The sequence below is a fragment of the Vitis vinifera genome, chromosome 14, assembly GCF_030704535.1.
Source record: "Vitis vinifera cultivar Pinot Noir 40024 chromosome 14, ASM3070453v1".
Taxonomy (NCBI): Eukaryota; Viridiplantae; Streptophyta; class Magnoliopsida; order Vitales; family Vitaceae; genus Vitis; species Vitis vinifera.
Genome location: NC_081818.1, coordinates 29,865,032 through 29,883,397, shown reverse-complemented (window position 1 = coordinate 29,883,397; position 18,366 = coordinate 29,865,032). Strand labels below are relative to the sequence as shown.

Genomic DNA, 18,366 nt, shown 5'->3' with positions numbered 1-18,366 from the left:
TCCAATCCAATCGATTAGGATAGAAGGGCCCAAATTGAGTTCAATAAGCTCAATCGATCAAAAATGCTAAAAAAAATGGCAAAACCTTGGTTTGACCGATCGAGGCTAAACTCGATGAGTTGAGTCAATTGAGCAATGATAACCAAAGCAACTAGTAGTTGTTTGAACCCAAATTGTATTCAATGACTAATTTAAGCTTACAACTCTTATTTAAAAAGATTCAAACTTCTCGTATTAATGATGAAACAGTTCTAAATTATTTTTTGAATTTTATTTTACCATCGATAGAGTGTTTTTAGGGTACACTTGGTTTTTACTTTAAAATTTGCATCTCATTTTAGTGCACCATTCAACCTTAATTTATTTGTATTTCATTATATCAAATTGTAAACTATGAGTCGTATTCCTATTAAATATGTTGCGACGGCAAAAGCTTTCATGCAAATATCGTTAATCAATAACACAAATATAAAACAATAATATATGATGTACACGAAGGTTTTAATATGATTTAGTCAACCATGTTTACATCAATGGATAAGAGATAATCATAACCAGATACAATTATTAGGTTTCCGAAACATCCCATATTTCTCCACTCTTCGTATTTCTACCATACTGAGAAAATAAAAGTTATGCTTAAAGGAGAAAACACTCAAGAAATGGGTGAATTAGGTTTTTCAAAAAAAAAATTCAATACAACAAATTCAAGCACAATGTAGACAATAAATAAAAAGATAGAATTAGATAATTCAAACTCGAATTTTATAGTAGTTCGGCACTTCCTTGCCTATGTCCATTCACTCTCCTCAATCTCCTAACTGAATGATGGTTCCACTAGCTTGAAGCTTCATCCAATCTTCAAATCCTTTACACTTTGATTTCAGCTCCAATGGACTCTTATACAATCTCTTCAAGATTCACACCTCTTGAAGTCTTTAACACTTAAGTTTTACAAAAAAAAAATCCCTCAACCTAGTTCAAAGATAGCTAAAATACAAAACAAAGCTAGGATGCCCCACAAAGATGCGCTAAAAGATATGCAAGTGATGGTTTAAATGCATTAAGAAATAAATGAGAGCTTTTAAGCTCAAAACAGGTATGTAAACAATTGATTGCAAGTGTTCTCTTTCTTGTAAATGAAGTAAAGCTCTCAATTAATAAGTGTTAGGAATTCGAGGCTAATCTAACCTATAGTAATCACCCTAGAGGGGAGGGGGGGAAATAGAGTGATGGTCTCTTTTCGCAAATTTAAACAAGTGAATGCAATAGACAATTATATGCAAGTATATAATAATCAATATATAGACAATTGCATATAAATTAAAGAGTAAGGAAGAGATAATGCAAACACAAGAATTTATAGTGGTTCGACGCAACCCGACCTACATCCACTCTCCTCTAGCTTCAATCCTGAGCTTGAGGTTCCACTAATCAAAGGTTTCCAAACCAAGCCTTAAAGCAATACAATTAGATTATGGTTCCAATTCACCTTCTTAGACTATTGGCTCCAAGCACCCTTTACACTTCTCAAGAGATATCTCACTCTTGAACAACCCCTCAAGTAATACCCCACACTTGAGAAACTTCCTCTCAAAGATTTACAAATGAATGATTTCTAAAAAAAAATCCTAACACAAGAACTTTAAGCTCAAATGATACAAGAAAAACTAGGATTGAATGGTGCACTAAAGATATGCAAGTTTTGAAATAATGATGCACTAAAAAATACTCTTCCAAGGCTCAAATATGATCAAAAAATATCTGAGAAGGTTAAGCTCTTTAAACAATGAAGATTGAAGTTTTTTTATAAAATAAAAAAGTCAAACTAGCCATTGGGGGTTCGATCGGTTGACTAGCCGTTAACATTTAATGTTTGACAAGTGACCGTTGGGCCTCAACCGGACCTTAACTGGACCTCGACCAGACCTCAACCGGTTGAGGTTCAACCTTGACTGAGAAGAGAAGGCCACTGAGAGAGAGAAAAAAAAAACTTTTTGGCCTCCCTCAACCGGTCCTCGACCGGACGAGCACAACCGGTTGAGCCATTTTTTTTGGCTCAACACCCAACCTTTTTCAACTTAAAACCTTTTAACACAAGTTTGAAAATCATTTAATATAAGGTTTTAATTGAAAATATAAAATTATTCAATTCTTAAGATATTTAAAACAATATTACTCTTTGATGATTTTGGTGCATAAATAAATAATGAAATGCATGAAAGTCCTAGTGCATCAACAACCTTACAAAGAGATCTTATGAAGCTTTGGTCTTGAAAAACTCTTCTCTTTGAGGTGGTCTTTTTTTTCATAATTTCTTATTGGCTTGATTTGTCTTTGTGATTGCCACTTTGGAAATCGTCTTGCCTAATCACACTTGAAATATGATTATTAGTTCTAAACCTTATTTTGTTATCATCAAAATCAAGATTAACCAAACATTGGTTTCACAATAGGTTTTTAAGCTCGGGAGCCAAAAACAACAAAAGGTAGCTTCGACTTGGTCGAGTTGGGGATCGATCGGTTCACTAGCCGTTAGAGCATTTAATGCTTTGGCAGGTTACCGTTACCTCGACTGAAGATCGACTCGGAATGGGTGAACCTCAACCGGGAAGAGGAAGCTACTGGATGAGAGAGAGTGTTTTTTACACTCCTCAACTGGACCTCGACCATATAAGGGCAACCGGTCGACCAGTTCCCTAACCGGTGAGTCGATTGGCTAGAGCCTTGACCACTTCAGCATTTTGACCCCAAAAACCTATCATTTTCAATTATTTTCTTTTCTAACATTTAGGCAATGTCTTCAAGTAAAATAATATGTCAGTTTTGAAACGTTTTGCATAAGATACATTTGATAAAACTCGAGTTTTAATGAAATCGAAATTTTAAAGAATAAACCGAGTTTTCAAAGATGCATGAAAATGTATGAAAAACCTAAGTGCACCCATGTATTCATCTTACATTTGTTTCATATGATCAGAAGTCTTCCAATAGTCTTAATCGTATATCACTTTGGTTCTTTGATGAATTTCTGAATTTATACCCTAGATTCTGTCATTCAAACCAATTAATCACTTAACAATGGTTTATTATCATCAAAATCCGATTGGGATAACCCTTGGGCTAACACATACCACAAGCCATCTTACTCCACCGGGTACCTCTCGTTCTTCCTCATATCTCTATCCACCTCGTATAGTCTTTACAGGTCCATCTCTATCTTATAATTTTTTCCTCTCATGACCTATAATATTTATAGAGGTATTTTCAACAAATTTTCTTATTCTATAAGGAAGTCTAATATTACATTAATACTTTAACTTTAAAATATTCTATATAATATTATTTAAACAAAAAACTATACTAATTAGGAATTTGAAACATTTCCTAACAATCTCTACCTTTAACCAAATTCCATAAAGTTAATATTCAAACTTTCCATGATATAAACTTTTTTGTATCATATTATTACGAGAGAGCAATCGACTCCACCTTCACTGAAAATTTATTTTGTATTCATCTTGTGTGCTTTGTGATATTTCATTATTCCAAAAATCTTAAACCAAAGTTTTGAGACCAATTTGTTATGACGACGGAAGCTTTCATGCAAACATCGTTGATCAATAACACAAAGATAAAATAATAACGCATATGGTACACGAGGTTTTAATGTAGTTCAACTAACAATGCCTACGTTAATGAATGAGAGATAATCATTCTACTATACAATAGAAAACATTGACATAACCAGATACAATTATCAAGTTCTTGAAACATTCCATGTTTCCCCACTCTTCATATCCCTACCCTACTATAAGCTATTTCGCTCCACCGGGTATCTCCCGTTATTCCTCACATCTCTATTCACGTTGTATAGTATTTACAGTTTTATTTCTATCTCATAATTTTTTTCCATTATGACCTATAATATTTATAGAAATTTTTTCAACAATCTTCCTTATTCTATAAAGAAGTCTGATACTATAATAATATATAAACCTAAAAATATTATATATAGTATTATTTACAAAAAAAATAAATAAAAATTCTATACTAATTAAGAATTTGAGACACTTCCTAACAAAAATATTTTCTTATATAGTTGACTTAAGTATTGGTTATCATTCGATGAGTTCAAGAGTCCAATATCTTTTGAGAAAATTATAAGTAATAATTAAAATCTATTAGTCAAAGTGTAAAACTTGATGATTTGATTTAGAAGCCTTTGTATAGTGGAATCTCAAATTTATGATTGGAGTTTTAAAAAAGTTGATGTAGATCAAGTTACGATAAACCATTACAAGGTAGTGAGTTTTTATGAGTTTTTTTTCAACTACTTTTACATTGGTTTTTATCATATTATCACTTATATTGTCATTTATACCATACAATTGTAGAAAATTATAAAAAAATTACCATCACCCTATTGTAATTATCATAGGTTAGTATAATCATAATCCTCATAAAAATAGTGTAATTCATTCATCACAAAACTTTTTCAAGATAAAACATAATTTGACCATTTTAAGCACATTCATCCCAAACACCAATTCTCGTTTCTTTTATTTAATTTTCCTTCATTTATGTATTTTCATGTTACAATTTTTCCTCTATTATTTTTTTTATAAAATAAAATAATTAATAACACAAATTTTATATAAATTCTAAAAAGGAATTTTCCTTATACTTGATGAATCATATCAAGTTGGACTACACCACTTTGATGACTTATGAAGTACCAAACACCCAAAATTTCATAATAAAATCAAAGGAGATATATATATATACATTTATAAAATAAAATAAATTGTTTTTATTAGATGAAAAACCATAAGGGGAAAAATATGAAGAAAATCCACATTAAATCCAAAAGATCCTATCCTCACAAAAAAGAAAAACAAATTGAGAAAGGCAAAAAGAAAATGTCTATTGTATCCGACCTTTCCTTCAAAATTACTCTCACCAATTGAGGGTATAAAAGTAATTTAATATAGAAGATTAAACACCTAACAATGACCTATAAAAGTGCACACAGACAATCCGTAGCTCTTTCCAGATAACCAAACAGCCCCACCGCAGCCACCGGCAACCGGACACAGCCACCGTGTAAGAACCCTAATCCGCTGTATCTGCGTCGGAGCCCTACCCTAGCAACCGGAGCGATGTCCACCTCGGGGCAGCCGCAGTTCCGATACACTCAGACCCCGTCGAAGGTCCTCCACCTTCGCAATCTTCCATGGGAGTGCACCGAGGAGGAGCTTGTGGAGCTCTGTAAACCCTTCGGCAAGATCGTCAACACCAAGTGCAATGTCGGCGCCAATCGCAACCAGGCCTTCGTGGAATTCGTGAGTCCCCCCCCCTTTTTTTTTTCTTTCTTCCGATTCCATCCGTTTGTTTCAAGATATATCTTCATTTATTTTATTGAAAGGGGTTTCTTCTAGAAAGAATTTCTGACGAATCAAACAAAGGCTTCTTGAATTAGGGTTTTAGAGTACTAGCTCAATGTTTGTGGTGGTGTCTTCCTGTATGTGGATGTGTCTTGAGGATTATAGTTGGGTTTTCTTAATGGTAAACGGTTGATGTTTCGTGGTTCTGTGGTGACTTGGATCCGGGTTATTAAATTTATTTCGAGATGCAGTTTTCTTTTTCTCTTTGGTGGTGGCTATATGCTGACAAAAGGTATATTTCTTTGCAGTTGGACCTTAATCAGGCCATTTCTATGGTTTCATATTATGCTTCATCTTCGGAACCTGCACAGGTTCGTGGTAAGACTGTGTATATCCAATACTCTAACAGACATGAAATTGTCAATAACAAGAGTCCGGGAGATGTTCCTGGAAATGTCTTGCTGGTAACAATCGAGGGTGTAGAAGCTGGCGATGTGAGCATAGATGTTATTCACTTGGTAAGTGCTTTTTGCTTGGAAGCTATTTTCATTTGGGCTCTCTATTAGATGTTTCGAATCCTCATATTGTCTAGCTGATATAGTTTGCAAAAACGAGTTATGCACCCTCTTTGATGTTATGTTTTTTGTAAACATTTGTTTATGAGTGTAATTTGATATTCTAACTTTCCATGGCAATTTAGATAATTTAGATGGATCTTCCTTTTCAAGTTTTGTGTTAACCCGAAGGAATCTCGCTCAGTGTATTGCATTGGGAAGTTGTCTCTATTTCTAACTTATTTCCTTCTGTGAATTCACTGAGAAAGAAATCTTTTCATAATACCAGATCGAGGGTATTTCATTCCTACCTGGTGTTCTATACCCACCTCAAGTTTTAGTGTCACCTTGACCTGTTTGGGAATTGTTTTTAAGTCCTGCCAAGAACTACTGTTCCTCATAACTGGGATCTCCTTTGTCCTATTATAATTGATATTCTGTACCTTGGGTGCTCACACCTTTTTAGAGTTCTTCATAGAAGAATAGCTGGGTAGTGTTTTTGCATTAGAACCAATCCGATGTTTTTCTTTTCCTACTTATTGTTTAGAGATCGTGCTCTGATTGATGTATGTGTCAATTTTGATTGAAATCAATTGAATCACAGATGTTGATGCTTCTTATTTAGATTCTTTTGTTGGAGACAGTTTGGAAATATTATCATGTGCGTCATACTCCTTTCTAAGGTCTGTCTTCACGCATATATATACAGGTGTCATTCTGCACTTATTTCTTATCTGTTGATTTTTTCTTTCCTGCCCCCTTGTATTGATGCCTGGCATGATTTCTGATGTTTTTATTTTCCCTTTTCATTTTTTTTCATGTGGAGGTTTTTATTGATGTTGCCTCATGTCTAACTAAATTTTATTACAGGTGTTCTCTGCTTTTGGATTTGTGCACAAAATTGCTACATTTGAAAAGGCTGCAGGTTTCCAGGTGAGGCTTTAGGAAGTTATTTTGGATCTTTTTAAGATTAAACTTTCCATATTGTTCTCAGTTTTATAATGTATATGGGCAGGCCTTAATCCAATTCACCGACGCTGAGACTGCTTCTTCAGCAAGGAATGCATTGGATGGAAGAAGTATTCCCAGGCATGCACAGCATCTTTTGTTCCTTCTTCCCTTAATTTTTTTTTTTTCAGTTTCTAAATTCTGGGCCAGCAGGCTTTGGTTAATGTGGATGATTTTTTAAAATTTCAGGTATTTACTGCCAGAACATGTTGGTTCATGTCACTTGCGTATCTCATATTCTGCACACACAGATCTGAATATCAAGTTCCAGTCTCATCGAAGCAGGTAATAACGGACCCCTTACTCATCATATCAAGAAGCTAATGTTTTCTTTCTTTATTGGTTTCCTTCACTTTTTTCTGGTTCCATGCATGATTATGTCAATTGCTCTAATCCTCACTATAATGATTGTGTGCTATTGAAATGGAGGTTTTGTTGATTGATGTGTGCATTATGTCATTTAGGGTTTAGTGTAACCTGATTGACCGGAAACAAAGAGGTGTTTGTCATTGCCACTTTGTAATTTCCTTCATTGTATGATAGTAGTTTGTTTGTTTCTTAATGTCATTGTCATGGAGTACTTAGGAGTTCATTTCCTTGTTCTGGAAACTACATTGATTGAACAAAGTACCTGTTTGTTTCTTACTGCTGAATCTTTTCAATGATCTTGGATTATCATTCTGGAAACACTTCCTCTTTCATATACAATTTGGTTTGGACATGTGTCATTTGAATAACCAAGTTCTTTGCACTTGATTTTTATTTTAAGGGATGATTCGTTATTATTGTTTTTAATCAGGTTGCATGAGCAGAATTCCATGCCCAGTTCAAATGGAACAACTTGTGAGATTTCGTCAACTTGATATGGGATCCTTTAATTTGTCTATTAGAATGGTTTGTTAATTTTCAAAACATGGATTTTGTCTTTTGTGTTACTCCTTTTCCACCAAATTCTCAATTTTCTTGGATTGTGATTTGCCACCTTACAAAGTATTTAACACAAGTAGACATTAGCTTTCTTGAGGATTATTATATGCTATGTTGTAAGGATAAAACATAATCTATTTTTTCCACTTCCTTTTCTTCCAAAGCCTTTTATAAATCCTAGATATTAGGGAGTGTCAGGTGACCTTATCTAAGCAGATTTCTTGATGTTTTGCTTAGCTGCTTTGGGTGGCTAAAAAGACTAAGGACCGAGGTCATAGTGGTGGTCTCTCTTTTTTTGGTATTTGATAGGGGACTGTAATCCTCATGGTTTCAGCTTTAACTCAAAGATATAAGTCCAAGAGTAGATACCCTTTTAGCACTTTCCATATGCACTGCTTTGCTCATAGAGCATTAGGACCTAATTGTTGTCTAACCAAAGAAAACTGCAATATGAAGTTAACTGGTCAGATAATTTTCATGGTTCCCTTTTTCATAGTGGTGGTCTCTCTTTTTTTGGTATTTGATAGGGGACTGTAATCCTCATGGTTTCAGCTTTAACTCAAAGATTTAAGTCCAAGAGTAGATACCCTTTTAGCACTTTCCATATGCACTGCCTTGCTCATAGAGCATTAGGACCTAATTGTTGTCTAACCAAAGAAAAATGCGATATGAAGTTAACTGATCAGATAATTTTCATGGTTCCCTTACATCTAACCAAAATCTGGTTGTTCACTAGCCTATTCTTTATATGATGATTACTTTTTGTTAAGCATTTGAAATCATTTTCAAATTGGTTGGGTTAGGTAGTCAATTCTATGGATGAACATACTCTTTCACCTTGTCTAATACTCTAATGAATGGTGATATATTTATATGACTTGGAGTTTTTATATTTAAAAGAAATATTGACAAAGCATGGCTAGATAAATTTGTTTATTCTATGGCAAAATTTTATCTTCAATATATCTATATCTATATATATGTATCTTTCTTGATAAATCAAAACCAAATTATTTCTCTTATATGATTGGGGCAATTTGGTTGAGTTCTCGAGCCACCTTATAGGACTCATCTCTTGTAGGTGGGTTCCAAAGGGACATGTGCTCATAAATAGAGGGTAATGATCCATTTGTTTTGTCTAGTTACATGCACTTGCAATGCTTTTTTGAGAAAATAATATATGAGTACTGCCAATGAAGGGTGAACCCTTGTACAATGATGGTATCAAGGAAATTAAAAGGAAAGGAAGGCTAAAGAAAAATTGGAGGCCTACCACAAAAGCTTTAGGCTCATTTCATCATTGCAATGAAAACTAGAGAAATGGAAATTCCTCTCTTAGAGGATCTTTGGACCATAAAAACCAAAACACGAGGTATAAGTCTTCCAAACACCTGCGATTCAAGCTTGGGTATAAGTTCTAACCAAAATAATGATTAACCTTTTAACTTAATGGATATATCATGGATTACCTTGATAGAAGGAACTATACTCATGTTTGTTGGAAGTTTTTCTCACATTTAAAGTTAATTTAAATGTTCTTATTAATTTTTTCATGTATTAAATACTAATCATCAACATAAGTGTGAATTTGGTGTATACATACATACATACATACATACATACATGCATATATACATACACATCTAGTTATATGTAAATATGACTATGTATGTATGTTTGCATTTGTGTGTGTATGTATTGGTGGCATCAGGTTTGCTTTTAGGAATTGTCTTGTGTAGGGAGACCCATTTGTGTTGGCAATGCCCAAATTCCTTGCTTTCATTGGCTTACAGTTGAGCTTTAGGGGCACTCTGTTTCTTTCCTATTGATAACGTTATTAAGCTTGAAATAGATGTATTAATGTTTTTCTCTGATTTTTGTCATATAACATGAGCGTACATGCTAGGGCTGCAACTCATGTGGGTTGTGTTGGATTGGGGGCTTATTGGTGGCCATCCTAAGCCCCCAATCTAGTCTCACCTCTGGTTGAAAAATTTCAATAATAGGTCTGTTTGGTTTTGGCCTGTTCAGGTTAGATGACAAGTTAGATACATTGCATTCATTAATACTGGAACAATATTTTTAGTTAATTAGAGCTGCCTAAAATCCAGGTTTTTAAAGCAATAGATTTATGTGCAGAAGTTGAAGTGTGAATAGGCAAACAAAAAAACTTGTAATTGATATGAAATGAAAATAATTAACAATAATAGAAACAATTGATATATCAATTTGAATTAAACTTTCCCTTCATGTTTACAATTTTTTTTTGATAAATAAATAATCAAATTGAATTAAAAAGAGCCACCAAAAGAGGGACCCAAGGATCATTTTTATAATGGGGGTGGATCCATTTTGTACTCCTTATTTCCCCCTTTTTTTTATAGGTAAAAAATCAATTGTATCAAATTTGGTGAAAGTGAAGTTGATTGTTTTACTTATTTTGCTTAGTTTACTTATTTGATTCATGTCTTACATGTGGAGAAAGTGAAGTTGATATTGATTTTCTTAAATGTAAAACGTAATTCATGGTCTCTAGCAATTTTAAGTTGTTGTTTGTAATTATGCATATATGGGGTTATATATATTAAAAAAAGAGTAAAATCTTATCATAGAAGCACCAAAACAGAGTTTAGACAAAAACAAAAGAAAAAAGGAGGGGCTTGAAAAAAGGAGTGAAGGATGAGGTTATGGGTTTCTTAAGAGAATTCCATGAGCATGGTAGATTTGTAAGAAGCTTGAATGCTACATTCTTGGTTTTAGTCCCAAAAAAAGGAGGGATTGTGGCCTTAGAGACTTTAGATCTATTAGTTAGGTGGGAGGCTTGCATAAGTTGTTGGCAAAAGTGTTAGCTAATTGGCTAAAGAAGGTTGTGGGTAAGGTGGTGTTTTCATCCCAAAATGCTTTTGTTGAGGGAAGACAAATTCTTAATGCCACATTAATTGCTAATAAGGCCATAGATTCTATGTTGAAAAGTAATGAGAGTGGAATGTTGTGCAAGTTGGACATAGAAAAGGCGTATGATAACATTAATTGGAAAATTTTGCCTCTTGTGATGCGAAAAATTGGTTTCGGGGAGAAGTGGGCAGGTTGGATAATCTGTTGCATTTCTACTATGACGTTCTCTATTTTGGTTAATGGCACACCATCAGGATTCTTTAACAACACTAAGGGTTTGAGGCAAGGGGATCCTTTCTCACCCTATTTGTTTGTGATTAGGATGGAGGCTTTAAGTAGCTTTATCAACAAATCAACGAGTGAGGGATTTTTGAAGGGTAAAGGGGAGGGGTGGAGATGGGGCTAAAATCACCCATTTGTTGTTTGCTATTGATACACTTTTATTTTGCGAGGCTTCTCAAGATCATATGGCTTACTTGAGCGGGTTGCTAATGTGGTTTGAAGCTATCTCAGAATTGAGAATCAATTTGGACAAGAATGAGATTTTACTGGTGGGAAGGGTGTAGAATTTAGAGGTTTTGGCCCTCGAGCTTGGTTGCAAGGTAGGGGCGTTTCCTTCCTCTCACTTGGGGCTTTGCTTGGGTGCTCCATATAAATCTGTGGTTGTTTGGGATGGGGTAGATGAGAGGTTTCGTAAGAGGCTAGTCACGTGGAAAAGACAATATATGCCCATTTACGTCATGTCTTTGTTGTGTATACCAAGAGTGGTTAGATTGAGATTAAAGCAAATCCAAAAGGACTTTCTATGGGGCGGGGGGGCTTTGGTGCGGAAGCCTCATCTAGTAAAGTGGGCAGTTGTTTGTTTAGATAAAAGTAAGGGTGTCTTGGGTGTTAGATGCCTTTCTATACTCAATAGGGCCCTTTTGTGTAAATGAAATTAGCGCTTTTGCGGAAGAAATGGGGGCTCTTTGGAAGCAAGTTATTAGTAGGAAGTTTGAGATAGAAGAAGGGGTGGTGGTGTACCCTAGAAGTGGGTGAGGGGTATGGTGTGGGGTTGTGGAAGGAGATCAAGAAGGAAAGGTCATTATTGAGTAACAAAATTGTGTTATCCGTGAGGAATGGTAGAAGAGTGAGATTTTGGAAGGGTAAGTGGTGTGATGACAATGCTTTGTGTGTTTATTTCCTTTCTTTGTATGCCTGGGTGGCTTTAAAAGAGGCATGGGTGGCTGAGGTTTGGGACTCTTCAGTTGAGGAAGGAGGTTGGAATTCTCTTTCAATGATTGGGAAATGGACTTGGTGAAGCGGTTCCTCTTGACAATACAAAGGAAGAAGTTGATTATCGATTTGGAGGATAAGGTGCTATGGAAAATTTTCTGTTAAGTTCCTTTATGGTGCGTTGGAGCCTAGAAATGCAGTCCCATTTCCGAGGAGTATCATTTGAGCCCTTGTGCTCCTCCTGCAATGGGCTTTTTTGTTTGGGAAGCTTCGTGGGGTAAGGCCTTAACTTTGGATCAGCTAAAGAGGAGGGGGTGGTCCCTAGCTAACATATGTTTCCTTTGTCTTGCTGAAGAATAATCTATTGATCTTTGGCTTTTATTATGGGGAATGGTACCAGAATCAGTTTTTGGAATGATCTTTGGTGCGGATGTACAGTGCTGTCCCAAAGGTTTCCTCACCTCTATGGGATGGCTGCTCATAGGAATGGTACAGTAGAAGATATGTGGGACCAGAATGTGGGCCAAGGAGATTGGGATGTAAGATTTGTGAGGGGCTTTAATGATTGGGAGTTGGATTTGGTAGGTAATTTGCTTTATACATTGAGGGGGTTCAATCCTACTTTAGAAGAGGATGCTGTTTTTTGGAAAGGGGGGAGAAACAGAAAGTTTAAAGTTAAAGAAGCCTATAACTTGGTGGTAAATTCTGTGGCTAACAATTTTCCGAAGAACAACATTTGGGTGGATAAAGTTCAAACAAAAATTTTGTTTTTTGCTTGGGAAGCTACTTGGGGCAAGGTGCTTACGCTTGATAGGTTCCAGAAAAGAGGGTGGCATCTCCCTAATCGGTGTTTCTTGTGTGGATATGAAAAGGAAACTGTAAATCACATCCTCATACATTGTATAGTGGCAAGAGTCCTTTGGGATATGATATGTGCTTTGGTTGGTGTTAAGTGGGTCTTTCCAGAAACTGTAAAGGAGGTCCTATTAAGCTGGAGGGGCCCTTTTGTAGGGAAAAAAAGGAAAAGGATATGGAAGTCTATACCGTTGTACATCTTTTGGACCCTTTGGAAGGAAAGAAATAGGCTTGCTTTTAGAGGGGGGGGGGGGGGGGGTGTTAGATATCCAGAAATTAAAAAATTCTTTTGTCTGTATTTTATGGGGATGGGCGAGAATGTATAGTGGAGAGAGGTCGTTGTCTCTTATAGGCTCCCTGGAGTGGTTAGTCTCCACATAAGGGCTGGTGGGTTTCTTTTGTTTTTCTCTTTGGTTGTGAGGCTTTAGCTAGATTGTATACTCCCTGTATACGTGTGGCTTTTTGGCCTCTTATCAATATATTCTGTGCTTACTTATAAAAAAAAAAAGAATAATCTATTGATCACATTTTAATCCATTGCACCAAGGTTGGTGTTTTGTGGGAGTTATTATTTGCTCTTTTTGGTGTGACATGGGTCCTTTTTTTGTTGGTTAGAGAGATCCTTCTTGGTTGGCATAGTTTCTTTGTGGGCAAGAAGTGTAAAAAGGTTTGGATGACAACTCTTTTTTTTGTTTTTTAGATGGTTTGGAAGGAAAGAAACATGATTGCCTTTGACAATGAGGAGCTTTCGATTCAAAGGATGAAAAATTCTTTAACTTGTAGTTTTTGGTATTGGACTAAGTTGTTTATAGATGAAGGATCTTTTCCTTTAATCAACTTTTTTGATTGGTTGGGTTCTAGATGATGGCAAGTGAGATTTTTTGTATCTCCTTTTCTTTTTTGTTTTTGCTTATAGGGGCTTGTTGTATACTCCATGTATGCTTTGGGTTGGCCTATGAGCGCCCTTTATTCTTTATATACATTTTTTTTCTGTGCTTTTACCCATTGAAAAAAAATGACTGTTTACTCCTTAAGCACTACTAAATGAAATTTATGAAAGAAAGACTTCCTTCTCCTACTGACCTTGTTGTCATTCAAAAAAAGAATTCAGTGGCCTTTTTTCCCCAGAATATATATTTTTTTCATCTGCAGTTCTGATCGATCCAAGCCATCAAAGATACTCCTATTGCATTCCTTCCTTCCAAATACTTTCCTTTTCCCCTTCAAGGGACAAATTTTGTGTTCAACTTGGGTTGCCAAGGGATTGATCCATGCTCAATCCAACTTCAACCTTAGCTCGGTCTTTGTTTTAGGTTTGGGTTTAACTTGTCTTAAGTTTCATTCCTAGTATATTCTTTGTATGGCTAACAAACTGCAGGTTTTTTTTTTTTCCTTACATGAATATCATTCTATGTTGACCATGCGGGTTGCCTTATTTGGAAAATTGACCATCAAAGGATGACATGAAATGCAGAAATGCTTATATTAGCAATGTTATGCATGTTAGAGGAGGAATGTGCAAGTTTTTCAACAGCTGAAGTTTGCTTGTCTTGTGTGCAAATGGATCAAGCTGTCTTGGAATTCAATAGAGGCTTTTGGACATCCAAGCAGTTTTTTCTAGTACCACTCTCTCTGGAGAATTTTCTATCTTGCAAAGAAAAACAGCATCCTGAAGCAAATCAATGACTTCTTCACCTGACTGTTTTTACTTTTTTGTGAATATGTTGCTTCATTTGTTCTTTTGTGACCTATTTACTTTTTATACATGTTTATTCCTATATGTCAGTCTTTGTCTTCAGCTATGAACCAGATATTTTGCTTGTCTCTGATAGTGTCCAAAACTTTCTTCCGTGTTATTTTATTTTTTATTTATTTTTGGTTGTTGTGCTTCTTTGTTTATTTTTTGATTTGGATGATATAGCACAAATTTATGAACAGTGGTTTCTATGATGTTCACTTGATATCTATGGTTTTGTTTATTCAATCATGCAGGGACTACACAAATCCATACCTTCCTGTGAATCCTACTGCAATTGAGGGAATAGCACAGGTAAATTTTTTACAGTTGAATATTTATTGAAATTTTTACCATGTACTAACAGGTTGTTCTATCCAGCCTGCTTTAGGTCCTGATGGCAAGAAAAAAGAACCTGAGAGTAATGTTCTTCTTGCTTCAATTGAGAATATGCAATATGCTGTTACAGTAGATGTTCTTCACACGGTGAGTAATTCTATTTATGATTTCCTCCAATGATCTTTTTTATCATGTGGGATGTACTCATACTGTGATGTCGGATCACCTATTTCAGGTATTCTCTGCATTTGGTACTGTCCAGAAAATTGCCATATTTGAGAAGAATGGTGGGATGCAGGCTCTAATTCAATATCCTGGTAGTTCCTCTATCCCTATGTTAGGCTATCTACCGTTTATCATTTCAGGACATCTTTTGTTCATTTTCATTATCCTGATTCTAAATCAGTGGCTGTTTAGTTTTTGCAATAACTGATTAAGAAGTAGATTTGGATTCTTAGCTTTTTTGGCTCTTCTGTATATTCTGATAACGACATTTTGTCCTGTACTTTAAGAACAATCAAGGATAATATACTAGCCGATATTTTGAGAAATATATAACAAGCATGTTTGGAGATGGAAACAAGTAATAATCTACATAAAAAGCTGTTTTAAAAGAAATCAAAGCAATGAATATTTTTGGTTAGAAAAATAAAAAATAAATTTAACAGGACAAAGGAGAAAATCCCTAAAAGGTAATCCTTCCACCTTGTGCTTTTTGTTCAAACTGCCTAATCTGGCGTAAATGGACTTGTTTCAGGGGGGTTCTTTTCAAGTGGGCATGCTTTTTTTTAGTAAAATTGTGCTACTGTGAAATATTTATAAAAAAATTACTTAGCATTCTGAACAAAAATTTTGAATAATGGGATTATGAGTGAATGCATCATTGTATTTAGTTGCAAGCTTTGGAGGACTGGAAAAGAGTTGTTCATGTGCCTATGACATGGTTAGCCTAGTTTTTCTAGCATGAATTTGGAAAATAACGAAGGTGCTTGGCACAAATTTAAGAATACTGCCATGAGGTGGTTTAGATCCACTGCCACTGCTGGTAGTAACTTAGTGATTGATGCTGCATAGCCTCAGAGGAGTAAGGTCAAGTTACTAGCTAATCTAACTTTGTTGTTTATTGATCTTTTTCCATTTTGGGGGATAGCCATTGGATGCCTAATCTAACTACTGTCTATGGTCATTTACCATAAATGAATGGTTTAGATGCCTGTCTTGAAATTAACAATAGTGGCATGAGGTTCCTATCAGGAAAAAAAAAAAAAAAAAGCAATAGTGGCATGAGGTGTTTTTGGTCCTTGCATATGCTATCAACCTTCTTGTTGGTGCTATACATCAAACATGATTATTCCTAGAGGAGGGAGAAGTGAGGTTAACACATCAATGGTTGACATCTCAACTTGCAAATGGGAGAAATCAACCGGCCAAAACCCTTCCTTTTGCATGTTGGAAATTTGAACTTTCTTCACACACTGCAAGAGAAGCGACAGTGTAAATTCATGTCATTTCATGGCATTGAAATGGGTATTATAAAGTTCCGTTTTTTTTTTTGTATGATTTTCTAAAACCTAACTCATACTGTGACTCCACCTTACTAACATGAACACAGTTGTTCATATTTAACATTTCATGGCAGATTTTATATGGTCCATCTTTCTTCTTCCTAGTCAATTTTATTTCTACCACCATAGGGAATGGTTGGCAATTTTATTTATATCTCATCCCTCCACTGCTGGGCAGACAAATGATCTGTTGTTTTCTTTCCAGATGTCACAACTGCAGCAGTTGCCAAAGAAGCTCTAGAGGGACACTGCATATATGATGGTGGCTATTGTAAGCTTCATCTATCATACTCTCGTCATACTGATCTCAATGTAAAGGTATAAATGTGATTTTGATTAATATTCATGAGAAAAAAATAAGAGGGGAAAAAATGTAAAGTCTTCCTTAGAAGAAAAGTGGATCCGTTGATCGAAAAAAGATTTGGTCCTTAAAATGTATGCTTCTTAACACTTAATGTCCCTTCTAATTTTTGGAACATTATTTTTTATTTGTTTATGCAACTCTTGTTAGTGACTTGATTGGTTTTTTATGTCTTTGTAGGCACATAGTGATAGAAGTAGAGATTATACAATCCCAGATTCAGGTCTGCTTGCAGTGCAACAAGCACCTGGTCACCCAGGTGCTACAACTGTATGGCAGAATCCTCAGGCTGCTCCATTGTATACTGGGCATGATGCCGCTGCTGCAGCTGCTGTGCAAGTGCCATCATGGGACCCAAACATGCAGGCAGGTAGATCAACCTTTGCTTCGGCTGCTAGCGCATTTCCCAGTCAACCATTTGCATCATCTTCTATTTCTGCTTATCCGGCTCCCCCTGGTTCATCACCCTTGACACCAGCTGTTCCGCCAAATGTGCGACCTGGTGGTGCTTCACCTCCAGGCCGTCCTCCTTACTTTGGTCAGTAAGTTGTATGCTTTAACTACCAAAAAAAGGGGGAAAAATGGTAGCCTGCTCTGCATTTGTTTTTCTGGAGCACACAAAGTTCATTATACCTGAATCCATCTTGCAGTAGCTTGATTCCAGCACGGCTTTCTTACTTTTTCATGTGTGGACCATTCAAGCTGTATTTGTGTTGAAATTGAAATGTAGCATTAGAAATTTTGCTAACACTGCCTTTTCTCCTCTATTCTGGTGGAAATGAAATGAATTTGGTTTCTTAGCAATCTGGGCTGTTACTTCGTCTGGTCCTTCCTAGATTGATGTACCCCTTGATATTCCAGGGTTGTCATCCTCTAGTAAGGTTGTGGGTTTTCTCGGGCTTGGCCCCTCACCAAACCAATGAACCTTGAAGTATATGAGATCGTAATTGACACTGAGCCATGCTCTGGTAGCAGAAAGCCATTTTGTCCTCAGGTTAAGTAATTCTGATAGTAGAGAACCATTAGGTTGTCTCCTCAACTTCTTCCCTATTAAGTCTTTTAAAATGGATCCCCTCGACTGTGTTAACAGTTTCGAGGGGTTTCTCTGAAATCTTTTGCTGGAAAAAAAAAAAGCTTTCCTTCACTTAGGTATTGATTCTACTCTCCAGGGAAAATAAAATGAAGATAAAAAAACCCTATCCTCCTCTCAGTTTAGTCTCTAAGAATTGCAACGAGGTTGGCCAAGCTCTTCCTCTCTTTTGTATCAAGATCTGAAGTTGAAACAATTTCAGATTCTACTGTTAATTTTGGTTGCTAACAAGGATGGTGAGCCTAGGCTCGAATTATAATACTGTCTTAGCAGGTGATGTATGCTTGGTACAAGATTATTGATTCTTGAGTTTTTGGGGTGCTACTTTAATGGTCACAGGGAGAGACTATTGTTTGTTCAAGTACATATTCTCATTCTTATTCTCTTTTTTACTGGATTGAATCTTGGTGCTTCTCCTACCATGCCAGCTGCCAA

General features: G+C 35.7%; 1 protein-coding gene across 2 annotated transcripts; it reads left to right on the top strand.

Annotated features, from left to right (window-relative positions):
* Positions 1–5,009: 5,009 nt before the first annotated feature.
* On the top strand, positions 5,010–17,645 carry LOC100266445 (polypyrimidine tract-binding protein homolog 1). Of its 2 annotated transcripts, none has more exons than XM_002283712.4 (10): positions 5,010–5,345; positions 5,696–5,905; positions 6,812–6,874; positions 6,957–7,030; positions 7,139–7,234; positions 14,834–14,891; positions 14,958–15,062; positions 15,151–15,232; positions 16,686–16,798; positions 17,022–17,645. In XM_002283712.4, exons 1-10 carry the CDS (start codon positions 5,163–5,165, stop codon positions 17,385–17,387), a joined length of 1,350 nt encoding a protein of 449 aa, XP_002283748.1. In that variant the 5' UTR covers positions 5,010–5,162; the 3' UTR covers positions 17,388–17,645. The 2 variants fall into 2 exon arrangements, with proteins under 2 accessions (XP_002283748.1, XP_010661080.1); XM_010662778.2 differs by having other exon boundaries at positions 5,035–5,345; positions 16,686–16,751.
* Positions 17,646–18,366: the final 721 nt, after the last annotated feature.